We start from the raw sequence: 26,915 nt of genomic DNA on the forward strand, positions 1-26,915 counted from the left end.
CCAGTGCCTTTCTGTAGGGCACAGGAGAAGCAAGCACAGGGAGGAAGGAACAATGTATGGGAATCCTGGACAGCCAGTGTTCACCACAGCCCTCCAGAGACACCCAGGCCACTGTGCTCTGCTCTGACAGCTCCATCCCCCGTAGCATCAATCTTCAAGGCATCAGCCTTGCAACCCTCAGCCCAAGCTTGGCTGGGCTTCAGCTTCCTGAAAGATGCCACTGGCCACTCATGTCAGGACTGCTTGCTTTTTAAACTGGCTCCTGCCCAAAAAAACACAGGCTTTCCCCAAGGTCCTTGTCACAGGGAATGCAAAACAGCCGAGCTCCTTTCCTACAGGAGAACAAGACATCTTCCCCCAGAACTGGGCCATCACCACCCCTTCTTTAGCCATCTCAGCAGGAGAGAGAGGGGAAATGGGCAGTTTCTCAGGGTTATCAGTGTCCAGACCACCTCTTCCCTCTTCATTTTTCAGGCAGAGCAAAGCTGGTGGCACTGGGGACCTGCAGCAGGGAAAGCTGAGGCAGGGGCTTGGCAGGATTCCCATGGCATGGGCTGGCTGTGATCCCAAGCTCTGTGCATCTGAGTGTCTGGCTCTCCTGCGGGTGGAGGCAAAGGGGGTTGGAGAGATTTTTTAAGAGATTTGGGAGGTCACAGCACCTCTCGCACCCAGCAGCTGCAGGAGGGGCGCTTCTGGGGTAGAGCAGGAAATGGGGAGCTGTGGCCATGGACCCACATACTCAAGGACACAGCACTGGCCACAGTGAGTTCAGGGATGGTCCCAACCACCCAGGCTGCCACCAGCATCCACAAGGGTCCTCCTGGCTGGTGCCAGCTTTGCTGGCATACCCCAGCCCCAGCATGAAATTTATCAGGGGACATCCCAATGCTCCCTACAAACCCAGGAACTGGTGATACCCAGTCTGGATGCAGTGGCTCCAGACCATCATCTGGTACTTAGTCAGACTGCCAAAAACTACTATTCCCACTGGAAGCCTCCTCAAGCAGATGCTCCAATGGCTGCTGTAATTTCCAGCCTAAATTTATTTGCGGTCATTTTCTATACCACTCCAGTCTTTTGCCAGCACTGGCCTTTGGCTGAAATAGCTCTTTTCCTTCCTGTTTCCATCCTGACCTATTTCTAGACAGCAATCACAGCCATCTCCAGCCTCTGCTTTGCTGCCAAAGCAAGGTTCTTCCAGTTCTCTCTTGCCCAACTGGCTCTCCTGCCCTATATTATCCAGTAGCCCCTTCCCTGCTCCAGTCCACCCTTCCTGGGCACAAGAGCCCCAGTTCAGCCCCAGAGTGAGCAATTTGATGGGTCACACTCCAGCCTTCACCACCCCACCTGCATCCCACCATCCTCCCTCCTCCTTCGTGACACCCCTGCCCTGCAGCCACCTCGTGGCCACCCCGATGTCACCCATCCACCCTCTCCTCCCCCACGCCACTGCTTCCCAGCCAACAAGACCTGAGCTCCAAGGAGAGATCTTGGCTGCTGCTTAGCAAGCACTTGGCTTTCCATTTCTCACTGCATCACACATCTCTTCCTCTGGCCCTCAAATGCCTCCCAGTCCAGGATGGCAGCCTCTGTCCCTCCAGGTCTGGGAAGCCAGTGGATGCTGGAGGCAGGAAAGCCCATGACGCATCCCCAAGGACTCCACAAGCCGATGACATTCCCTTTGTCCCCTCAACACCATCCCAGCACTGCTCACTCCCCTGCCAGCCTCACAGAGCTCCTCATTCCCCTCCCCTCTTCCCCTCTCTCCCTCTTCCCATCCCCATTACCACTTTCCCATTTACAAACCTTTTACTACAAGGAGCAACTCTACGACGTTCCCAGGCCTGCCATGCCAGGTTAGCCTGGTGTGACCTACCTTTGACAAACCCATGACTCACTTTCCTCTCTTGCCTCCCAAATCTGTTCCGAAATGGCATGCGATCGAGGTCAGCCTCACAGTCCTATTCCTGCCTGCCTTACTTTTGCTCCCCTCCTCCCCCCGCTTTTAAATATAGGCATCACATTCGCTATTCTCCAGTCAGATGGTGCCTCCCCCAACTCGATGGAGCTGTTAAAAATACTTGTTACCAGACCTGCCATTTCATGTGCCAGCTCCCTCTGAGCTTGGGGGGAAGCCACCCCAAGCACCCAGGCTGGTGGGTGTGGTGGTCTCAGCCTTGGGCTTCCACGTTGGCCATGCCCTCCTTGCTGTTATCCCGCCTTTTGCTGCTTTGTGTTTGCCAAAAGCAGGGCTGAAATGTCCATCCATGCCCAGATCCCTCCAGATGTCATTTCACTGGGCCTTGCTTCCATCTGCAAAGGTGGGGAACTGCTCACTGCTCCTCCAGGAGGTCTGTGTCAACACAGCTTTGCTACAGCCCTCACAGCACTTCCCTACTTTTTTGGCGCCAAGATGTTGTTGTCTTGACTGAGCAGCCTCTTTTCCCATTCCTTTAGGGCATCATTAGTTCTTGATATCCCTCTGCAGGCAGTAGTTCATCATCTTGGTCCACTGTGCCTTCCCAAAGGTTTTTACCCCTTTGTTGAAGGTACCAGGAGGTTGTTGTTTGCAGAATTCAGGGTAGACACAGGAATTTTAATCCCTAAATTACACCAAGTCCTTTAATCAAGAAATTCCAGGTTCCTGCCTTGCTCTCTGCACAGCTGAGCAGATCCCTTCACTCACCCAAGAGCTTTGGCTTTTTGTATTCCTTTGGGAAATGGAAGAGCTGCTCAGTGCCAAATTTTTGCTTCTTCTTCCCTTTCCTTTGAGAGAGACCTCCTCCTCATTATGCACCCCACCACCCCCCAAACTCTTCTGCGGCCACCAGACCAAGAACCACCTCACTCACATCTTGGCACGACCCATCCTGCTGCCAGGAAAGCCCTCTGAGCCTATAAATGACACCACCAAGGCGTGGGAGCAGGACCCTCCTGAGGGAAAGAGCCCCCACCAGCTCCTGCTTCTCAACTCCCAAGCACAAGGTTATTCTTTAGGCAGCTCTTGTGGTGTTTGTTTGGTTTTTTTTGGTTTTTCCTTTTTTTCCCCCAAAGGGCAGGAAAAGGCGCGGGAAGCTGCAAAAGCAGGTCTCACTGGGGGGGACAGAAATCTAAGGAAATCTAAAGAAATCTAAATATATCCTCAAGTTGAATGCACAGCACAAGCTCACAGCCCACACGTCCCCTCCCTCGGGCTGCGGCGCATGGGAACCTTCAGGATTTCTTTGCTATAGGGGAAGGGAGGGGGGAAAACCTCAATAAACCCCTCAAACTCGGTCTCTCCTGGCTAAAAATAAACAGAGAGCAGGTTCAGTCTGTGCAGGGAGCCTTAATGGCCACTCATTGCTCACCAGCTTGGGAAGGGGAACTGGGGACCTGTGGGCACCCAAAGCTTTCAGGGAGCAGCAGGACATGGATTTCATTCACACAGAGGTTTGGGGATGGTGGGAAAAGCCATGGTTCCCGAGGATCTCAAGAGCCTTTGTCCTGGGAGCCATGCCTGCCTTCCCCAGCACTTCTGGGACAGCGGGTGCAAAACCACCACAGCTTCCATGATTTGGGCTCCAAATCCTTGGCTTGGCAACTTCCAGTAGTCTTTGCCTGGTGGTGACACCCCTGCCATGGCTGATGGTGGCCCACCAGCATCACCTCCCCAGCCCCTGACCTGCTCCTCCCTGCAAACCACAGCTGCATCCAGCTGAGAATCACACACACAGGCCAGCAGTCACAGCCTCATAGCCCAGCAAAGGGGGAGAAAATTAATTCTAAAAATACCTCGCAGCAGATTCCCTGGCCTAAGCAGTTCCCTCCCGACGCTGACACCCGCTGCTGCTCTCCCCAGCGCAGTAACAGATCTCCTTGTTCCCTTTAATAGCAGTAATTGAATCTCTGCATGCAGGGCCATGCTTCACTCCCTGCCTGGGATCCATCAGCGACCCTGGAACTGGACAAGATCTGAATGGAAATGCTTTGCTCTCCCAAATGAGGTTAATGAGGAAATGGGTGCATTTCCTCTGCAAGGCCAGGACTGGCCCGGGGTGGGACACATCCTACCATGGCCAAGTGTCAGGGTCTCCAGGCAGGGTGGGCACCTCCTGCCCCATTCCCTTCCTCCAGCACTGCCCTACACTGGCCCTGGGAAGTTCTGGAATAATGCCAAAAGAGAACATAAAGCCCAGCATAATCTTCCCTCTGAGCGTGTGCAGGGAGGGAGTGGGGAAACAGGAAAAGGACAGGATGCATTTCATTTTTCTGTTTCCTAACTTGAATGCAAAAAATGCCTTGCTAGAAGCATTACTAAAAATCAAGCCTTTTCAAAATATTTGAGATAGGCACCGAGACCAGTTTTGGTGCTGTTCTCCTCCAACCCACCAAGAATTTGCACCCAGCATCGATGCACAAACCCAGTCCCCGTGTGTTCCTCCCACTCTGCCTCTCCCCACAGTCACCCCTCACTGTGATTCCTCCACTTTTGCTCCCAAACTTTAACCTTCCCCCAGCCCAGACCCTTCCTGCACCTTCCCCAGCACCCCCCTAACCACTCTGCAGGCAGGATGAACTTTTCCTGGCTGAGCATTTGCAAAGCTTCACAGTTCTTTCCAGTGCAGACCCATGTGCCAGCACAGCTGCTTCTCCAGACCCTGGGTGCTGCAGCAGGGCATGGCTTCCACAGGATCAGCCTTGGGGCTGTTTCTTCATGGGGCCTGGATCCTGCTTTGTTTGGGGCATGCTGCAAGCCCAGAGAAGCAGCTTGGGCCCCATGATATGATTTTCATCGTTGTATGACACTCCTAGATGAAGGAACATCCCCAGCTGTGCTGCTCTGGGGCAACAGACCCCTGCACAACCTCCCTCGTGGTGATGCCTTGGGTTTTAGCTTTCATATTTTTCAGAATCTCTGCTGCTTAGTGTGTAACTCTGAAACTTAGGTGTTAGTAAGGTCTCTTCACTGGGGAGTTGGACAAAACAATTCCTTTCTGGCTGGAGAATCAAGGACACCTGGTACCCAAAAAGCAGAAACAACAGAGAAGGAAAGGGGGCAAGCCAGGGGGCTGAGACTTCATAGCCTGGGGCTGTGGTTGGATAATTGACCCCAATATGTAGATGAACCAAAACTTATAAAAGTGTAAAAACCCGTGATCAGGATCCATCTTGGATTTGATTTGAGTGTAGCCCCTGCCAAACTCTTGAACCGCCCAAGGTGAATCCTTCCAATAAATTCCTATTTTATTCCTTTTGCTCTGCCTGGTCTCTGTTCCAGGTCAGCCTTTCCAGGTAACAATGGACCTCAACAGCCATAACCCAACCCTGAAGCACAGGAGCACATTCGCCAAGAGGTCTGGAACCAGCTGCCCAACACCTCACCAATGCCATTTCCAGCACCAAATCTGCTCACAGAATTACTCAGCGAAGTAAAGGGCTTAAGAAAGACGAGCAAGGCAGTACTGAGACCCCCTGCCACCTCCCACCCTTGAGCCTGGAGCTGCTGGGTGATGCCAAAGCACCTGTGCTGGAGCACTGGCACCTCCACCAGCCTCCCTGAGCTCCTCCAGTGCTTCCAGAAGATCTTGGAGTGCGACTTTCCCGCGCGGGCAGGGAGGAGGGTGTGGGCAGGGAGCTTTTGATAGAACATGCCTGGAAGCTGGGATCCAGCAGACACAGTTTGTTTCTTGCTGTGTCATTTCATCACATACACACACACACAGAGGGAAAAAGGGGAAGAAGGAAAAAAAAAAAAAAAAGGCAGGAACATTTGGCAAGCTGGTGAGGGTCTGGCTTTGCTGAGTGCGGAGAAAGAGACGTTTTTCAGAAGGGAGGAGAGGGGAGAGCAGGCTGGCTGCCACACACGTGCCTGGCAGGGCTGGGCTCCAGCACCCACGGCTGGCAGCACGGGCACCAACTGGAGCTCATTTTTTGGGTTCACAAGGGTTTGAACCTTTGGGGTGGAATCTGAAGTCTCCTCTCAGAATTTGCTCTATCACCCTCTCAACCGTGCTTAAAACACGCAGCATTTCAGAGGAGGGAGGAGGAAAGGGCTCTGTCCCGCCGTGTCACAAATGCTGGGGACTTTTTGGCAGCCCCCATTCCCCCACTCTGAGCCCTGAGCCACCAGGAATATCTGCAGAGGCATCACGGGCTGTGCTCACTGCCGAGCTGCTCGGAGCTCTGGGTGCTGATTTGATTTTGATACTTCCCCGCCAGGATATTTCGTGTGCATTGTGTTTTCATTTCAAACACATAAGAAGGGACTTCTGTTCCCTTTCCCAGGCATTCTGGCTGGAGAGCCTGGCACCGTCCCAGAGCACAGAGGGCTAAAAAGCCAGGTGGTTTCCCTCTTTCTTTCATCCCTCCCACCTTTCCCACTCTCCAGCCTCTCTCCCTCCTCCTCCTTCTTCCTCTCCTCTTCCCAGCTCCTTGCTGGGAGCCACCGTTATGCATCACACTCCCAGCTTCCTGCTGAACTGAGCTCCTCCAGGCCATCACTGTGGTGTCAGGGCTGTTTTGAGGATCTCTGCACCACAAGCAGAGTTCCCACAGCCCCTTGGTGAATGGCTGGCACTGCTGACCCCAGGAGACAGACAGCCGTGTCCAGAGGATCTGTAGCAGCTCCTGGAAGTACTGGGGCTCAGGGAGGTTTCCCAGCTCATCTCTGGTCTGAGCAAATCCCCCAAAATGAGGAAAATCCTCTCTGGTCAAATCATTAATTTTGCTGCCTCCTGGCTGCTCTAAGGAAAGCCAGGCACTGTCCTCACTCTCCAAAAGGTTGAGGAGGAATCCACCCAGAGCTGCACCATGCTCAGGTCTTACTCACACTGCTCACACAAAGGTGCTTTGGGGAGGGCAGCTGAGCACCCCAAGGGATTGCTGTGAAACCCCAGGAATCGATGCCAACATGCAGTGAGCAATTTTGTACACACACACATGAAAAAACAACTGTTCTGCAACAGATTCCTCCTCTGATCCCCTCCAAGATCGACTGGGACAAATGGGAGTGGGGCAGGAAGCAGAACAGCCAAGCCCTGCTCACATCTCTGACCCATGTGCTCCAGCATGACTAGGGATATTAACACACCTCCCTTCCCCAGTGTCCCAAATCAAGCTGGCCTGAACAGCCCCTGTTTCAAAAAGGATGGATGTGTCACTGCAATTCAAAGCCAGGCTCCAGCAGAAGACCTTCAAAACTTTAATGGGACTCGTAAGGAAGATGAGGACAAACATTTTAGCAGGGCCTGCTGTCACAGGACAAGGGGTAGCATTTTAATCGGAAAGAGGGTTGATTTAAATTAGATATAAGGAAGATTTTATTTCTTTTTTTACAAGGAAACTGGTCACATACTGGCACAGATTGCCCAGAGAAGTGGTGGATGTCCCATCCCTGAAGGTGTCCAAGGCCAGGTTGGATGGGGTTCTGAGAAACCTGGACTAGAGGAAGGTGTCCCTGCCCATGGCAGAGGGGTTGGAGATGATCTTTAAAAGGCCCCTTCCAATACAAACCATTCTGTGATCTCGAGTTTGGTGCTTCACAGACAAAACCAGTCCGAGCCCACTTGTGCAAACCCAGCCCTGCACCAGGGAGCACGAGATGACTTCTGCACATGGCGAGATTCACCAAAGCCCTTTTGCACCCCACACATAGAGGAGATCCCAGGTACTGAGGGGATCCTCCCCTCCTGGCCCCAGCACCTCCAGCATGCTGGAAGCACGTGGGGGTTGAGTCACATACACTGCAAACCCCCATCCTGGCAGCAGCTCCCGTTTTCCAGCCACTCCTACAGCGTCCCTGCATGCACAGCTCACACCTGGCACCCAACCCGCGCCCCTACAGCCTCCTGGCTCTCTGCTGCAGCTGCCCAGCTCTGCATGGGGCTGCAAGACCCACACCCACCTCCCCCCAAGGCTATGCACACAGCTCTGCTGGCCACCACTGCATTTTGGGAGGTGTTTTTGGAAGCCAGCAACAGCTTTGTGTTCTTTCCCCCAGCAAACGGTCCCCTCCTGCTGCAAAAGCACCCGGAAGGCTCTCAGCACTCAGCCCTGCATCTCCTAAGGCTCCCTGTACTGCTTGGCCCTCCTGCTTCTCTGTGGTCCCAGTCCTTGTGCCAGGAGAGGATGAGGAGTTCAGCCTGACAGCCAGATCCATGCAGGGAAACATGCAGCAGGCTCAGAGCCTGTGAGCAGTGCCAGCAGGAACCATAACAGTGTTTGGGCTGGGAAAGCCCTCTAAGGTCACCGAGTCCAACCATTAACCCAGCACTGCCAAGGCCACCACTCAACCATGTCCCCAAGTGCCACATCTGCACGTCTCCTAAATCCCTCCAGGGATGGTGACTCCACCACTTCCTGGGCTGCCTGTTCCAGGGTTTGACAGCTCTTTTGGAGAAGGCACCTTTGCTAAATCCAGTCTGAACATCCCCTGGTGTGACTTGAAGCCGTTTCCTCTTGTCCTGTCCCTTGTTACCTAAGAGAAGAGACCAACCCTCACCTTTCAGGAGCAATAAGGTCTCCCCTGGGCCTCCTTTTCTCCAGGCTGAGCCTTCCCAGCTCCCCCAGCTGCTCCTCCTCCAAACTGTGCTCCAGACCCACTCTAGGAGGAGCGAACAGCTCTGGATGCCCTGCCTGCATCCCCTTACAGAGCCCACCTGCTCCCAGCACATCCCTTGCCATGGGTGTTTTTCTTCCCATCTCAGCTCCTGGCAGCGTGGGGGGAAGAGGAGAGTGTCAGATCCTGGCAAGCCAGGCTCCTCCTTGCTACCTGTAGTCACAGCAGCTGAACAATTCTGAACGGGAACACAAATAAACAATTTCACAGAATAAATACAGCCTCTGGAGTTGGCGTTCTGGAGGAATTATCAATTTCAAACTCCTCATCCCTTTGCTTCCCAGGATCGTGGGAGCCAGGCTGAGCATCCAAAGCCACCAGAGTCACCTGTGCCCCATGCCTGGGGAGCCCCTCAGCAGCCCTGCCATCCCCCAAGCCCCAGCAGCACTGTTTAATGACAAAATGCATCCCTGCCCCACTCCAGCACAGCTGCAGAGGTGGAGAAGTAGGACAGTGAGTCTCTTTGCCAGAACTGTGCTTCCCTCTGGTCCCGACAGAAATCAGGGCTTGGTCTGGAGCCAGCCCAGGGAATGGGCGTCTGCTCCAGGAGAAGAAGAAAACCAAAATTCTTCTTAGCCCCTGTTTCAGACCACAGAGGCAGTCTCAAAGTCAAACTCCTCTCCAAAAAACTCAGTGTCTCTCAGGCTCCCAGGGACAGGAGATGGAAAAGCCACAACACCTCACAATTCTTTTATTTCAACCCATACTATGATTTCTACTTCATGAAGGCAAAGCTGACATGAAGAAAGCAAAAAGCAAGCACACGGATGAAATAATGTGGAAATTAGCCTGTTGTAATGCTGCCTGCAAATTCCAGAAGCCACACTCCTAGATCGGGTAGAATGGTGGAAAAACAGATCTTAAAATCATGATGTAGTCACGCCGGGGAATTCTATAGTAAGCAATTTCTTTGAGAGATTGCTAAAGTGGTTTTCCTGCCATCTCCCTCTCCCCTGCAGCGTTAATCCACAAGGACACAGCATCCCATGGCTTTATCCTGGTGGGAAAGCAGAGTGCCCCACTGAACCTCCCAAACCTGGGGCATGGGCTGGGCAAGGTCCACGCTGGTTAGCAGCAGGAGCCTGCTCTGGCTGGCTGCCCCAACTGATTAAAGGTGATGGCAGAGCAACCCTGTGGTTTTCCTCCAGCATCCCCCAGGGACTGCAGCCCTCATCCTTTTATTATTAAAAAAGAGAGAAATTCATTTTTCTGTCTCCAAGTAGCAAAAGGACCAAGCACCCACAACATTTTGCTCCATGAGGCCCCCTGAGAGTCCCTGGGGAGGATGGGAGGTGCAGCCCAGCAGTGCTGGGAACACCAGCTCTGGCCACCCCCCGAGGTGAATCAGCAGCATTTAATGATACCAAGGCCCCGAACTCTCATTCAATTAAAAGCCAAGGAAGGTCCCTGCTCCTTCCCATAATTGGTCAATAACAGCTGGTTCTTTGCAGAGGAACAGGGAAGGGAGGCACCTTATTTATGGTCCTGGCCATTGGGGACATGGTGACAGAGCATAACAGCGACATCAGTGACAGAGCACGTCTGCCCAGCTTTGCTAATCGTGCTGGGAAGATGATTTGGATCCCCACAGGGGTCCCAGAGAGCCCCCAGTTTAGCAGCTAGGGTAGTAAATAGAGGTTCCTGTAGGGTAGGCACAGTTTTCAGAGCTCCCAGCTCCTGGGTTTTCAGACCCAGGTAATGAATCAGCAAATCCCAGACACTGAAGGGATCAGCTCCAGCCTTCTCAGCCAGGACACCTCAAGCAGCAGGAGACCAGACTCACTCAAATCCCTGAGGTCCACTAGACCATAAATTGTCTGTCTGTTCCCCATCCCCTCACACCCCACCAGCAAGACTCCAGCACGGACAGTGCTGCTGCTGATTGCTGCAGGCTCCATAGGCTGGGGAGACACAGGAAGCACTGATGGAAGCAGGTTTTGCAGAGGAGCAGTGATTAACACAAGAGCAAGGCTCAGGGCAGGTGGCTGGCACCAGCCACAGGCATGCATGGGCTACTATGACAGTGGGAGCAGCTGCCCAGGGCATTGGGAAAACACCTTCCCTGATATACTCAATTATACCTGGGCAATAGGTGCTGTGGATAAGTCTCTAATCCCATTGACACACCAGAAACAGACACAAAATTGAAATTTTTTGGTCTGAATGCTCAGGTGGTTCAATCTTTCTTAATTCCCCCACTGACACAGCAAGATCCTGACACTCCTTTAGGAAGAGGAAAACCAAATCTTTGTGGAAAGGTCAAGCCTTTGCAATGAGCTCTCCCCTTTCTATTCCAGTCTAGGTTTCACAATCCATGTGTCCAAGCATGCCATCCTGCACCCCCAGAGGGACCCTGTGACAGACTGAGCAACACAGGGGGCCCCAATGCTGACAGCCTGGCATTGGCCTGGGGTTTAACAACAGCTTTTCCCCCAATGCCAGAGTCCCTCCTGAAGCAGTTTCCCCACCACATGCCATCCAATTTGCCTCCTGCAGAGCAATGCCACTCTGCAAATCTCCGGGCGTTATGGGAACCAGGGTATAAAAACATTCCCGGTGCAATGACGCCAAAATTGATGCTGAAATTAGGCTGGGAACAGAACAGGCACGGTTGCTTCTAGCCCACAAACTCAAACATGCTGATGTGGCCAGTCGCCCACGGCGACGTTGCACTCTGGGATCGCCTGGAGCTTTTCTTCCAGCTCTGCCCTCAAGTTGCTCTCTGGGCACTCCAAGGGCTTCCAGCAGCTGCAAACCGCAAGAACTCAGCCCAGCCACTCCCTGCTCCATCAGCACAAAGCTCCCTGCTGGACACTAAAATGCTGTCCCTGGCCCAGAGAGGGGGTCTGAGCCCAGCTCTGAGGCTTTCCCAGGCCACCAGACATCCTCTGCCTGGTCTGCAATGCCCAGAAACCTTGTCCACTCTCACAGAGCTGCCCTGAGCACAGGAGGAGCAGGCAAGGAAGGATGCCTCCCCAAGGACAGCCTTCAAGCAGGAGGATCACTGCAGGACATGCCCACGAGGTTTTGTTCTCTGCACCGAGTCAGAGATGAGGACCAGGCTCTTAGAGCTCCCTTTGCCTGGAGACATGGAACACACCCCTCTGTCCCCCATCTTCTGGGAGGATTAACCCCATTTCCATCACAAAGGAAACTCTGGATCTTCAGAGCTTCCAGCACACAGCAACATCCTCCAGCTCCCCACCCCCAGCTGCCCAGAGAGCCCCCAGATCAGCACTACTCACGTTGTACAGGACTGTGGTCCACCCTTCCATGGTGATGCACTGGAAGACGGTCAGCACAGCAAAGAGGATGTTGTCAAACTGTGTGATCCCGTCGTTGGGACCGATCCACTCCCGGCACTCGTAGCCCGGGGGGCAACCCTGCACCCCGCATGGATGGGGAGGGTCCAGCTCCTCTAGTTCACCTGCAAGCACACAGCAGAGAGCCAAAGGAGGCAGAGGTAAGGGACAGCTCATCCCAGCTTTTTCCCACTCATGGGATGTGAAGAGGGTGCCAAGCCCTTGTCCCCACCTGAATTGTTTGTGTAGCAGGCTCGGTGCAGCTTCCCGCTATAGAACTCCAGGCCAATGATGGCAAACATGAGGATAGCAAAAAAGAGCAGCAGGCCAATCTGGAGGAGAGGCACCATGGCCTTCATGATGGATTTCAGGACAATCTGCAAGCCTGGGAGAGAAGAAAAAGGGCACAGCTCAGAACTGCAATGCATACCCCCTTCCAGGGACACATCCATCCCAACTCTGGCAGGAGGAAAACAGGGAGCAGAGAGGATGGACAAGTCAACAGAGAGATGCAAGAGGCCAGCACAGCCTGGAGGATCTCTCTGGGCAGGAGAATCCTGGAGGAAAGCACCATTGCAGGGGAGGGAAAGCCAAGCTGCAGAGCAAAGCTCCGGCAGAGGTTGCTTGTGGTCCCCACTCCAATGTCCTGCCTGTCCTTGTCCCACCTGGACCCGGCGGGACATGGTTTGTGCAGCTCTGTTCCCCTCGTTGCCCCCTAAGGCATGGATCCAGCTACCTGCCAGTGCCCAGGGCAGGAGGGACAGGAGGACTGGTGCCAGCAGCAGCCTAGTTTCTTTATTTATCCCCTGCCAACAGATGAACTCTTACAACAAAAAGAAAAAAAATAAAAACAAACCAAGAAATCTCCCCTGAATAAACCCCAGTCCTGAAAGGATCCACCCACCGCCTTCTGGCCAGGGAAGAGGAGCTGCCAGCGGGCTCTGCCAAGCACAGAGCGGGCTGGGCAGGGGACAATGCCACTCGGGGACACCAAGTGCTGCCACCTTTGAGTTCCCACTAGATGGAAAAATGGGATAAGATGGCACAAGGACCCCTCACACCCCAGGGACATCAAGGATGGATGTGGACACCCTGGGAGGAAGAGCAGGAGCATCCAACTTACTGGGAATGCCAGAGACGAGCTTCAGAGGCCTGAGCACACGCACAGCCCGCAGCGTCCGCAGGTCCACGTGGGTGTTGAAATGTGTCCCGGCCGTGGCCAGGATGCTGTGGGCACACAGGGACAGAGCAGAGTTATCCCAGGGAAAGCCCTTGGCCACTTCAGTGCCACGTTCTCAAGCCAGGCTGGGGGAGGCCACAAGGAGAACCATGTCCCTGGGCAGGTACAGAGATTCAACTCTTCCCAAAGGTCAGCGAGCCTCCTTTGATGCTCTCACCCAAGTTCATGGGCCACTAAGAAAAAGCCAAGCAGGGGCCCCCCCAGCGCCAGCAGCCCCCCATGAGTGCCCCTCCCACACCCCAGGATTGCTGGGGACAGCCTCACATCACCAATGGATCCCATCTGGGGTCTCAACACCACCGACACCGCGTTCATCCTGGCTGCAGAGGATCGCCCTCCCTCCCAGGAAGGTGGCACATGGACCAGGAGCAGCACCTCAGAGATGTGAGTCACTCCCCCCTGTGTTCCTGTGGCAGCACCTCCAGCCATCAGCTGCCCTGGCTTTTTCCACACACGGAGCTTCCTCAGAGTCCCACCTCTGGGATTGCTGAGAAGGAGCTGAGAACCTCACATACATTCCAAAATCTATAGTAATGAAAGTTTGATGACCTTGGAAGGCAACCGGCAGGCACAGGAAGGACTCCAGAGGTTTTCTTTTAAAACACAAGGATTTTTTTTTTTTTCCCAAGCCCAGCTCTGGAAAACAAATTGGGGCAGAAGGGAGCTGGTGCACACTGAGTCCAGCAGTGGAAACACTCAGGGCCCCTGCACCTGCTCTGGGAAGAGGGATGCTGTACCTCAGGGATGCTGGCAGAATGCTCTCCAAAGTTGCAGTAGAGCAGCAGGGGGTGGGAGAGGAGGGGACGGGGAGGAGAACGGGACAGAGGGAGGCAGCAACCTCAGGGTTGTTTGCAGCAATCCAAAAACCGAGGGAAATTGGGTCATTGTTCCACTAATTCATCTAATTACAGGCCAGAGCAGCTCTCTGGCGTGCTGAGCAATTAACACTCTTTCTCTCACCCTCTCCCTGAGGTACAGCAGGTACCAACCTGTCTCTCCAGAAAGGCGGCTGGGTTTCCTAGGATACCCTGGCAGCAGAAACGCTCTCACATCTGCAAACCGGGTTGTTTCAGCCCCTTTTCAGCCTCCTCTTCCCCCCCTGCCCCAGCGCAAGGGGTCACAGCCTGGCCCCAGCAGCAGTTGGGATGCATTGCCCACAATCCCCTTTGTATCACACTGCTTATCCCTGATATTTGCAGGGATCTTTTACCCTTGCTGGCATGTTCCCCTTCCCCCGAGCCCTTTCCACACAGTCTCCGTGCCCCAGCCCGTGCCCAGACCCCGCTGCCCACAGGGCTGACAGGAGAGCAGAAAAGGGACTTAATTAAGTCAGGAGCACCCAGAGGCTGGCGAGAGCTGTGCTGTTAAATTGGTTGTAAGATCAAAATCAATAAGTATGATAAAGCACGGCCACTTGGCAGTGCAAGGGAGGGAGAACAGCCCTGTCACCGCCTGCCCTTTCACACAGAGCAGGGGACCCCAGCGCTCCCCGAAATGCCAGCACAGGGGACACACTGTGCCAACGTCATGCTAGAAACCCCGAGACCCTCCTTCAGCTTTTGCTCCGTATGTACCAGTCCCTGGAGTGCCACCAGCCTCCCAAAGGGGCAGGAACAGCCCCAGCGCTGACTCCAGGCAGGACTGGGCCCCTCCCGGAGGCCGGGGATGCCCCTGGGGCAGGATGCAGGCTCCAGCCCCTTTTCCCGAGGGCTCGCCAAAGCCAGCCCAGCTGGAAGGCTGCTGGCAGCAGAGCTGGACTGGGATGGGCAGCTCGCTGCTCTCACCACGGATCCGAGCGAGCCGCGGTCCCAGGCGATGGGAGGAGGGAGGTGGAGCCCTCGCAGCCTCCCCACACCTCCCGTCCCCGGGGCCGGAGCAGCGCCTGGGAGCGCCCCGGCTGCAAAGTCCTCGGCTAACCCAGATTTGTTTGAAGGGCTCCGGAGCCGCCGCGCTGAGCCTCCAGGCAAGGCTCGGGCGATTTCAGGGCACTTCTTCCCTGCGCTCTAAATTAGCTGCTAAGAATGGGACTCCTCTGTGGCAAGGTGACATGCTCCTTGTCCTCGCTGGGGGACAGGGGACATCACGAGCTCTTTGGGAAGGAGGTTTGGACAGATCACCAGACCGAGGTGGCTGCACTCAGACCTGTCACACGGCCGGTGACAAAAAGCTGACCCGCTGCCGTGACACAGGTGCCTGCACATCCTCCTGCAGGCACAGCCCCGGCGAGGGCAGAGGCACCGGGACCACACAGGAGCTGCTCCCAGCAAACCCATCCAGCCCAGAGCCTCTGGGCACACGGTCTGAGCAGCCCCGCACCACCCTTAAACATAATAAAGTGGCTGGGAAAAGCGAACCAAGCTTCCAGGCACGCCAGGCTGGCTGCTGGCTGCTCTCCCCAAGCCGTTCTGTGGCTGGAAGTTAAACACATCCCTTCTCCTGGATAACCAGGCTTGGCTGGTAGGCACAGACACCACCACCACATCACTGCTAATTATAAATCCAGTGCTCAAAGCACACCTTGCTGCTTCGGACTTCAGCACATCTCACCTGTCACTTGTTTATTGACTCTAATCATGCCTTTTATTATTTTTATTTTTTTTTTTAACCGTATCAGCCAGAACTTCCAGTTTCTGCACGAAGGTTTCTCACATCTCCTGAGATGGGACTCGGGCTGTGACAGACCTTTGTGCTGCACAGGGCAGCAGCTCTGATATCTGTAGAACAATTTAAACCCTTTTCTATCACTTACAATATCCACGTCTGATGTGCTAATAATTATTCTTTATTTTTAGGCAAGGACCCAAACTAAAATTACATCTCACCATCCAAGTTATTTGAAAAAAGCTGCCAGATTTAGGCTATAAAAATCCCAATGATCTCATGCTTTTCATCATATGTACTGGAGGAAAAAAAGAAGGGGAAAAAAAAAAGTGAAGGCGTTTTTATAGGTCACCCAGGCAAAGGGGTTAGTTTTACTTCAGAGGAAAGGGGGAAGAGAGACTTCAGGTGGAGAAAAGAGCAGAGAGGAACTTTTGGAAGGATGCAAATGAGAGAGGAGGCAGGATGGGAAATTTATGCTAATCCCCCGAAATATAATTGAATAGTGAGCAATCACCAGCAGACAAAAACATTCTTTCAGGAGAGGAAAAAATAATAATCCAATGCTTTGTGTTTGCAGCTAGGATGATTATTTTATTTTATTTATTTGGAGGCTCCAGGGAGGAGAGTGAGCTCCCACTGGGGCCACCAGACCTGCGGGCTTTGGAGCTTGGCAGAGCGAGGCTCAGCCCCAGCACCACGGCTCCAGATCGCAGAAGCTGAGCAGAGAGCACGCCCTCGCCTCCAGCTGAAGACCTGCACCTTTAGATCTCTTCCCCCAGGGGTCAAAAGAAGGAAAAAAACCCCAAGAATAATCTCGTTTTAAAGGATTCCCTGCTCTTTGGGACCATGCAGAATAAAGCACGAGTGACGCTCGATGACACTGCCCATGCAAAGTCAACACTGAGTTTGGTCACTATCCCACTCTACAGCACCCATCGTGCCCCCTGTGCTGTGCCAGGGGCTGTGCATTGCTGGGCTCCCATCCCCATCCCATCCCATCCCATCCCATCCCATCCCATCCCACCTCACCAGCAGCCCTCAGCAAAGGGACAGCACACAGCTCAGGCCACACTGCAAAGAGCTTCACACCAGAGACTCCAAGCAAAGGGCTGAACCCCAAATTATCAGATCGACCCTTGATTCCCCCCCCTTGACCCCAAACTGAGCCCCTCTCAAGCATTCCCCTCAGGGAGCACTGCTGAAGCTCATGCAGACAAACTGTCCCAGCAAAGGGTGTGCTGGGTGGAGAGAGGCATAGGCTGAGACAGACTAATCTCAACCCAAAATCTGGGGCAGGCAGGATGCTGGCTGGCATGCAAATTAATATTTATAATTAAGTGGAAAGGCCCCTGAAGGCTTGCACTGCCACCTGACTCTACGAGGGAGACTACTTCATAATTAATACACTGGTCAAACGGCTCACAGAAAGTGAGTTACCTGATGAATTCACCCCATTCCTGCCCTGTTCTGGGGGTGAATCAATGGGGTGAATCCACCCCTAGCCTCTCTGCAGGCAGCATCATGTGTAGCAGGACACTCTCACGGTTCTTGTGTCCCAGCCTGGCTCGAGGCAAGGCCAGCAGGGTCAGGTCACTCACTCTGAGGATGCACAGCAGAGCACGGCCTTGGGGACACCAAGGGACAGAGACACCAGGGCCAAGTCCTGCCCTTGGCACAGTTCAGAGCAACGTCAATGCCTCCATCACCTCCTCTTGCTCTTTCTAGGTTTCGGGGCTGTGACCCAGGTGGATTGAGCTGCTGCAAAGCTCCTGCTCCCGCCCCTCCCAGCAGCTTGGAGAGGTCTGGATGGGCACGAGTGACTCCCTGAGTGGTGTGATGAGGCTGAAGGACAAAACTTGCCCTTACCAGCCTGTGATCTGGGGGGTGAAATGATCCTTCAAGGCTACCCCTTCCTGGAGAAGCCCCCAGGATTTGGGGCATGAGGGAGCATCCCCTGATCTGAGCCCTGCGGGTTGGCCAAGCCCCACAAGAGATCCCTCCTGCCTCCATCCCCACACTGCCTCTCAGTGGATACAGGATTTGGCAGGGTGAGGTGATGCTGATAAAGCTGCATTTGCACATACAGGATCTGGTGGAAACATAAAGCCACTGGCAGCAGACAGGAGAGCTGTCCCCACAAGAGAAATGGAGAGCAGGCAGGGGTGGAGCACAGCAGGGCCTGTCTGAACTCATCACAAAGGAGGAGTACGAGACCCCAGAGCATCCACCTGTGTGATCCCACCTTCTCAGCGAGGATGAGAAGGAAACAACTGCCCCTTCCCTCAGGTCAGGCTTATACCCCTCACCCCATCTCCCAGAGCAAGGTGCAAAGAAGCCTAAGGGTTTATCCTCACAGGGCAATGAGGGCATCCCCCCGACCAGGAGCTCTGCAAGGGTGTCGGGGTGCAGCAGGAGCCCCTGGGGAGCGCAGGGGTTCCTGGCAGGGAGGCAATGCCCCCAGGGACCAGCAGCCACGTGGGAGGGACTGACTCACTCTGCGGCTTCGGGAAACCAACCGGCGGGGAAGAGGAGCCGGGAAGGATGGAGCCGGGAATCGCGTGAGCAGCACGAGGGCCGGATCCTGTGCTGCTAGAAGGCGGGATGCCTGTCCCCCCCAAAGCCAGAGCCGGAGTTCTGCCTGCGCAGGGATCTCCACCCCCCATCTCCAGACTTTTCCCTCCTCACCCAGCCAGGGAAACGGTGCTGCCCTTTGTGCAAGGTGCTGGTGTCGGGCACGTCCCAGGGCCGTGGCATATGGCACATGAATCATTCACCAAGCTGGGAAATTAATTATTCATCCAGACGAAAAACCAAACATTTTACTAATTGTCCTGAAAGGAAGGAGATGGGAAAGGGGTGGAAGAGGGGCTTCAGGTTGGATATTGCCAACATTCGTGAATGGAAAAGAAGGAAAGAGGGGGAAAAACGTCTTGTCTGGAGTGATCAAAGTATTGCTGTGCTTTTGGAACTGGGGTTGTCTTTTTGCTGGTTTATCCCTATGGGACAGCACTCCTTGCAGTGGCTCAGGCTGCAGCAGGGTAACCATATCAGGATGCTGCACTTGTGCTCTGATTCCACACTTGTTCTCCAAATCTCTTATCCGTTCCCCCGAGCTTCCTTGCCTGGGTGTGCACTGTACTCTCCGGGTCAGGGAAATGCAGGTGTGGGCACCGTGGGAAGAGCCTGTTCCCAGCCCAGGTGTGCTTGTGTGTGATCTCTCACCTGCATGGTGTGCCACACACCTGTGGGGCCAGCACCCCAAACCACCAGGGCACGCAGCACATCAGTATTCCCAGATGCAGCTGCTGCCAGTGTCTGTTCAAGGATCCCCCTTCCATCTCCGGAGCTCTAAGATTGAAAAGAGCACCCAAACACACAGAACTGGGGTTGTGCGAGGTGCACTAAATACCTGAGGGCAAAACATCCCTGCCTCTCCCACGGGGGAGCTCAAGGGGAACCATGAAAAGGGAACTTTCCAGGACAGTCATCTCAAAATCCAGGCAGCATCAAAACGAACAAAAAAGCAAACCTGCCCTCCTCATCCCTGGGCTCACCTTGCAACATTGCAGCACAGTAGGGAGCACCTTCCTTGGAATGATTCTATCCTGCTTCCCACCAGCCAACAGCAGGAAATCAGGGCATAAGTGTGCACAGGATTGCCCTGGGAAGTCAGAGAGAGAGACCGAGCTCACAGCTGCTGCTTGGCTTTGTAGGGAGAGGATGATGGATTTTGGGACAGGTCTTGGAGAGCCAGGCTTTCCTGCTCCAGCACAGGCTGGTGCCCCTGCAGTTGGCTCTGGGTTTGCTGAGGGAATGGCAGGCAGCACCAGCAATCCTTCACTCCTGCTTTCCCTTGGCCATGCTCCACCCCACAAAACCCTTTAATGAAAACCACCGTGCCCAAGGGCTTCACAAAAGGCACCCAGGTGTAGCGGCTGTTATTAAACCCTCCCAAAAACCCTGATGGCAGCGCTTCCTTTGCGTGACCCCGGTGTATTGATCCGGCTTTTACAGCCGCTGCTTCCCCAGCTCCTGAGCAGAACAACTTCACAAGGGCCTTTTGATTCCCGTTTGGATTTTTTTTTTCTCATTGTGAGAAGTGTTCCCCCACCCCTTCACCTCTCACGTGTTATTGTATTACTGCTATTAAAAAAAGCCAATGGTGCTTTGGTAATGCTCAGGCACCCGTGTGTGTGAAGCACACACCCACCTGGATATTTGCAGAGGGAGTTTAACCCTTCCTATTCCATCAGATAGGGTGTAGGACAAAGCAGGCAGCTGTAGGGTTCTTGTTCTCTATTCCTAATGGCACCCAGGGAGCAGGGAGCTCATGCTCCAATTGCTGGTGGCTGAAGCTCTGCCAGCCTCACTTTCTCAGAACCACCAATTAAGAGGTCACCAACCTTCCTCTGACCTTTCTGACCATTTCTGAGTCATTTTCCTCTTTTTTGGTCCAGGTCACACACTGCATCAAGCAGGTCCCACGTCCAGCTTCAGCACCTACGTGGCTCTGGTTCACACAGTGACAAGGCGAGCATCCCCAAACCCCAGGGGAAACGCAGATGTTCCCCTCGCTGGTTCTGCCTCAGAACAGCAAGTAAAGGTATTTTATGCACACTTTCATATAAAATTATTTTTAGCTGGGGAAGAACAGGCCGGTTTTTTTTCAGGCAGCAATGATGATTTGGAAACCACAGGTTACCAACAGAGCAGGTTTACAAATGTGACTATTAGTTCCCCAGTGGAAGCTTTAGCATCAGGGAATTTTAGGTGGGTGTTGATTTCCACTGAGATGAAAAAAAAATTGATTTATCGACAGAAGAAGCAAACACCAGTTGAACCCTAGTCAGTGCCATCCACTCCTGCACAGGGTCCCAGGAGGCTGCTCACGGGAGAAATCCCTCATTAGGCTTATTTACAGCAGGGAGAGGGTGAAGAAAATCCCACTGTTCACAGAAATCCCAGCGTGGTGTCTGTGACCATGATGCCACCTGCGCTAAGGACCTCTCCCATTAGATACACGGCAACAAATAAGTCCAGAAAGGAGCAGCAATATCCTGCGTCACAATTGGAGGGACAAGGGCCAGTGAGTGTGATGCTGGCTCCCTCTGGGTCCTTCAGGGATGGATCCTGAGATGGGTCCTGCTCACATGGATATTTTCTCTGGCCCATCAGGGGATGCACCAGCATCCAAACTCACTAAGCACATCCTGAGGCGAGCACAACCCTGCATTTCCGATCACAGCATCCCCTCCACCACAGCCACAGCCTTTCCATAAGCCACAACAAGATCCGCACGGCCAACAAATCTCACAAATCTCTGTGCAGACCCTTTAACATTTGTCAGGCAGAAAGGTTGAGTCTGCAAAGGCGATCCCGAAGCCCCTGTGCAGGCCCCGCCGCCCGCCTTACGCAACCAACACAGAACGAGCCGCCAAGTGCAAACCTTCTCCCACAAGCTGTTTGCAAGTCATTTGCCAGCCAAGGATTATTTGCTGCAGGAATTTGCCAATAATTCAGCAGATTAAACAGGCGAGAGTTTCCTGCATGGGAAGCGCAACCATGGCACCAAGGAACAGCGGCTTTGGCAGCACCGCAGGGCAAAAGCAAGACCTGAACACTGCGGGGGAGCCCACGACCCGCTGCAGCTGATCCCAGTGACCCCAAAACCAGCTCACAATGAAAATCCATGGGTTGCCTCCTTCGCCCACCATACAACACAATTTGCCCCAACAAGTCAGTGAGGCCACGCCGGTGGGCACTGCTGGGGCAAGAAGGGGCATTCCTTGGGCAGGGTTCCATTCTGCTGGAGCAAACATCAGGACCCCGGTGGGGCAGTGGTGGGGAAGCAGACGCTGGAGGGCTGTGGCCCATGACTGGCAGTCCTGGGGGGGACGTGGGTACCTCCTGTCAGGGTGGCCAGCGCGGTGCTCGCAGCCCTTCATGGACAATTGATTCCCTGGCACGGGGCCCAGCTCAGCCTGGCACCGAGAGGAGCTGGCGAGGCTTCTGCGAGTGAGTAATTGCCGAGCGCTGACTCAGCACCAGCTCGGTTACAGCAGCAAGCCCAGAGCCGCGGGGAGGGCAGGAAGAGGTCCCTGGTGAACCCCTTCTCCCAGCCCAGTGCTGCCCCTTGGCCCACACCCCGAAGGATGCCCAAGTTGGGACACAGGTGATGGGCATTTCCCAGCCCCCCAGCTGCTTCCTGCACACTCAGCCCAGTGAGGCCAAGAGCCCCTCTTGTTGCTACCAATGTGGGTCCCATGGAGTCCTCAGAGGTGTGAGCACCTGTGCCCAGCCCAGGAGCCACAGCACCCTCTCCATGAGAGACTCTGCAGATGTGGGAGAGCAGCAGCCTCCCATGCGAGGGCTGCACCTCCCACAGGCCGCCTGCTTGCTGCCCATCAGAAGCATCACCCACCACCAGCACACCCTCCACTCCCAGCTTACATGGCTCCACCCCCCAGCAAGGCCATCCAGGTCCCCATTGGACCAAGGGAGTCAAAAATGTCCCCAGCCATGCTCTCCTCAAGTCTTCTCTCGTACACAGTCCCAACCTGCACTGCTCCACCATGGACAACCATCACCCATCACCACATCCCAGCAGCAGCAGACTCAGCATTCCCCTTCTCCTCCAAACATCCAACTAGGCGTCACATCCCATGTAGTGCCACCATCCTGCAAGCCAAGAGCCAGGACTGTGCAGCAGGAGGAAGCTCTGTAGAGACCCCAGGCATCCTGCCTGGTCCCCATGCCTCAGTTTCCCAGCCAGCCCTGCAGCTGCTCTGTACCCAGCTCATGGAGCTCATGGAGCACTCAGAGCCATGGGCACCATCTGTTTGTACACATCAAACCAGCTCCTCTGAGCGTGACGTTTCCATCAGCAGGCAAAAAGAAATATCCACAATCCAGGCACCACCTGCCCTCCACACAGAGAGGAGCTCAGGGTCACCCTGGGTGGGCTTCAGCTCGAGCTGGCTGCTAGTGCTGGCTAGCACAAGCCCAAATGCCCCTGCTCATTTCTGTGTCACCAGGACAGCCCAGCATACTGCAAGCAGGACTCAAATCTGGGCCATGTCGCTGGCAGGTGACACCACCAGCGACACAAGCAGCACCCGTGAAGCTCTGTGTGCTACCACCCCCGGCACCACTGCTGCACGCTGGGATGGTGACAGCATCCCCCGGGAATGTGACCCTACCCAGACCTCATTCCCAAACCGCCAGCACCAGGGCAAGCCTGGAAAGTGCTTGGGAAGGCAAGAGAAGAGATTTTCCACCTCCTCATGTAGGGTTTGCCCAGAATCTCTCCCAGATCACATCCAGTTATCAGGTCATGCCACCTCCTTGTCCTCACCTTGCCTTGTATTCAGGTGGGTGACAGGCCACCCAGTGAGGAAAGCTAGACCTGGTGGCCTCAGGGCCAGCCCTACTGCCCCTATAGGGAACCTCGTCCCCTCTCAGTGTCCACAGCAAAGCCAACACAGCACCTTCAGCACAGGGAGCCATCCTCCCCTCCCTCATCAGGACAATGAAACACCACTGACAACAGCAAACCAAGGGCTTGTGTCCTCACCAGGATGAGTCCCTAAGCCCAACCAACCCCACCAGTGGCCCCACAGCACCCAACTCACCCGCTGAGGACCACAATGAAGTCCATGACGTTCCAGCCATTGCGCAGGTACGAGCCCTTATGGAAAACAAACCCCAGGGCCACGATCTTAATCCCAGCCTCGAAGCAGAAAATCCCAATGAAGTAGGGCTCCGTCTTCTCCTGCCAGAGTGAAATCAGTGACCCAGTGAGAGGGAGAGACTTAGCAAACACAGCACCAGGCATTTCACACTGACCCAACTTGTGTTCCATCCCACCCAGGCCCATCATCTCCTTTGGGAGCTTTCCCAGCCCTTTCTCAGCCAGCAGCAACCTCAGAAATTAAAAAAGGGTGTCTATAACACACTCAGGTTCCCCAGTCCTTCCCTACCCCTTTTTAAGGGGTCTAAACCTTCCTGAACCCTTTCCATAGAGAAGGAGTATGTTACAGCAGCCCCAGGAAGGCTGGAGCACCTAGTCCCAGAAGAAACCTCCTGTCCAGCCACCCCAAAATCAGAAGAAATTGCCTGGCAGGATTGGGTGGCTACCCTTGACTCCTCCCCCATCCCAGAGTGCAGGAGAGAGGGATGGACACAGGTACTCACTAATCTCCGTGACATGGGCGTCTTGTCATCCTCAGGGAGGTGCTGCTCCAGGGCCAGCACGATGCAGTTGGCAATGATGGTCGCCAGGATCATGTACTCGAAGGGAGTGGAGGGGAGTTAAGGAGCAGAGAACAGGTGGGTGACACCCCCAACCCTCCAGCCCACCCTTCGTTTCACCTGTTTTCCCCATGGGAACATCCACACACGCTGTTCTCAGGCAGGAAGGTGAAGCCCACCTCAGTGTTGCTTGGAAATGAGAGGGGTGAGAGCCCCCCAAAACCTTTCTCCCTGAAGACCTGCTGGGCCTCATCACCTCCTCCCCAAGCTCGTACAACATCAACCAGAGGTGTTTTGGGATGAAAACTCCCCTGGGAGAGGGATGCTACTTGTGCAAGGAGCCCAGAAGGTGGACATAAGGTTTGAAGTGGGACTATCAAGCTGGGCTTTGACTGGAAGAAGGTTTGGCCTGGTCCTTGGCAGCATCAGGGAGGCTCTCCCTGGCATGGCACACTGCTGGCCAGGGTTAGCATGTCCCTGTTTTCCTTCTCTTTTCCATCACCAATCAGCAGGAGATGGGAGTCAGAAAGGGGAGGTGTCACAAGGTATTGGCAGCCCTTGCCCAAAAACCTCCCCATGGGAGGAAGCAGCTGCACAACCTGAGGAGGATGGAGCATCCCTTGCAAGTCCTGGGGATCTGACCTGGATCAGTCCACTGTGTGCCCTCGCCAAGCACCCTGTGGGCAGCAGGATGAACCCAGGTGGCACGGGGAGCTGCAGAGCACTTGGCTGAGCATTCACAGCTCGAGGCACTGATAACACCTGGGTCTGAGCTTCAGTTCAGGCAGGGTGGAAATCCCTGTGGAGATATCCCAGCTCAGCCACACCCCAGCAAGACCCCAAAGGGGTCAGCAGCACCTTGTCAACAGGATGTGGTTGGACCCTTAAGAGCAATCCTAAATCCTACATCCATGTCTAGGTCTTACACAACCCTTCCCCAGCAGCCACCTGAGCCAGGACAAGTGGCAGCAGATGCTGGTGTCTGAGGACCTGAGGAAGGGAAGGGCAGGTTGACGCCCAGGAAAGCACCCCAAACTCAGCTTCCTCCTGCCTTTTGATTCATGGGATCGAGGCAGGGACACGGAGCACTCTCCTGCCTGGCCTACTGCCGAGCTCTGAAAACAAAGCACTTCCAAATGACAGGATGGCCATATCTTTCCAGCTTGCCATCCATCTTTCCCAATTCTTCACAATAAAAGCCCAGTTGTCCTCAATAACTAAATGTGGAGCGATACAGCAGCAGGCAGCACGCCCCTGATTCCACTCCCTCTGTGCCAAAACAGCTCTATTACTGCCACCACTGGCACCAGCAGCCACCGAGAGAGGACTGCTACTTTCCCAAAACGTGTGTCTGTGGAAAGGGGATGTGATCCCACCTGGATGGATTTGCCCATGAAGGAATCATCTACACTCCCACCATCCCAAGCTGGCTAAGCCCTTCCCCACCACACCACGGTTCTCCAGACCCGACATCCTCAGGCAAGGACGTGTCCAAGGTCCATCCCATCAGCCCTGGGAAAAAGGGTGATTTTGTCTTTTCCAACCTCGTCCTTTGGCTACCAATTACAGTGAAATGCTTTCAACCAGTGGCCTAGAGCCCACAGGCAAGAGAAGACACCCCAGTGTCCCAGGGAAACAGGAAAGCATGAAGTGACCCCAGCAGCAGTGACGCTGGGCACGCTGGCAAGGTAGGAGCAGGGATGGGCATAGAAAGAGGTCTCCAGAGAGATGGCCAGGAGAGGCAGCCAAGGAGGGCCTGTGGGAGCTGTGATGTGTTTAACCTGGTAGGAAGAAGAGCCAGGAAAGATACATCCAAGGCATTTAAAAGGCCACTCAATGAAATTAATGGTTGCTAAGTTAGAGGCAACCCCGAAGAGAGAGGCTGCAGAGCTCCCTGCTGCTGGCTCAGACCTTGCTGCCAGCCAGGCACGGAGTAGGAGTGGCTGCCTGTGCTTGGGAAAGGGGGGGGCAGACTCCAGAAGTTTTCCTCTGAGGCTCAACACAAGTAAATATTTCACTGCATGGCTCCGGCAAAGGCCACGTCCTCTCCCTGCATCCCACCTCTGGCTCCAGCCGACCGCGGCGCTGGCCCCGCGCCACCAGCCTATTTGGGATCTTTTTGTATCGTTTTCCTGAAAGTCTGCGAGCAATTAGCACCGGCTTAAGAGACAAACAGCGTGTTAGTGGGGCGAGGCAGCAGCTCCCCAGGCACCAGGCACATTTGCCTAGATGAGAAGTGTGGGAACGGCGCGGAGAGTCCGTCTGTCCGCCCCGGCGCGGCTCAGCCCGCCCAGCATCCCGCACTGCTCCCTGCCACTCCCCGCCGCTGTTCCCGCGGGAGAGACACCCGGGCGGGAAAAACCCAACAGCAGCAGCGTGGGAGCCCTGCTCAGCAGTGCCTGGGAGGGGTCAGGACCACCTGGCCCCAACATCTGGTTCAAAGCACGAGGATAATGCACATCTGTCACACCCCTGCACGGGACCACGTTCCTGCTCCACCTCTAGCAAGTGGGTGAACAGATATCATGGAATCAAGGAACAGTTCGAGTTGGAAGGGACCTTAAAGTCCACCTCGTTCCGACCTGTCATGGACAGGGATGCCTCCCACCAGGCCAGGCTGTTCAGAGCCCCGTCCAACCTGGCCGAGCCTGAAAGGGCAATCGCTCCCCAAAGCACTGACCTCAGCATGAGGTCACTGCCAAAAGTGATTCCCCAAACCCCACTGGCCCAGTTTCTCGAGGAGTTGAGCCTGGGTTATCACATCCAGGGCTGTGTGAGACATCAACCCCATGGAAACCAGCCCCCATAGCTCCAGCTGTGCCAGGTTTTGAGGGACCAAGAGGAAAAGAACCAAGGGACTCAAGGGACAGCAGGAACATCTGGCTGAACTGAGGGATATTTTATCCCCACCCTTTACTTCTGC

The 26,915-nt window shown here is 54.6% G+C and overlaps 1 protein-coding gene across 5 annotated transcripts in view; it reads right to left on the reverse strand.

The window, feature by feature from the left end:
* Window positions 1-26,915, reverse strand: part of CACNA1E (calcium voltage-gated channel subunit alpha1 E) — a 107,808-nt gene that overhangs the window by 59,270 nt on the left and 21,623 nt on the right. For all 5 annotated transcript variants that reach the window (XR_015805549.1, XR_015805550.1, XM_088170322.1 and 2 more), the window contains exons 3-7: window positions 23,936-24,041; window positions 23,374-23,513; window positions 13,025-13,128; window positions 12,134-12,286; window positions 11,845-12,026 (exon numbers count right to left, since the gene is read on the reverse strand). Coding sequence is in view for 3 of the 5 variants with exons in the window: in XM_088170322.1 (XP_088026448.1) it covers window positions 11,845-12,026; window positions 12,134-12,286; window positions 13,025-13,128; window positions 23,374-23,513; window positions 23,936-24,041 (685 nt within the window). In the remaining 2 variants the exon portion in view is untranslated. The remainder of the gene's footprint in view (window positions 1-11,844; window positions 12,027-12,133; window positions 12,287-13,024; window positions 13,129-23,373; window positions 23,514-23,935; window positions 24,042-26,915) is intronic.

Source organism: Sturnus vulgaris, chromosome 9 (assembly GCF_052056855.1).
Source record: "Sturnus vulgaris isolate bStuVul1 chromosome 9, bStuVul1.hap1, whole genome shotgun sequence".
NCBI classification, from domain to species: domain Eukaryota; kingdom Metazoa; phylum Chordata; class Aves; order Passeriformes; family Sturnidae; genus Sturnus; species Sturnus vulgaris.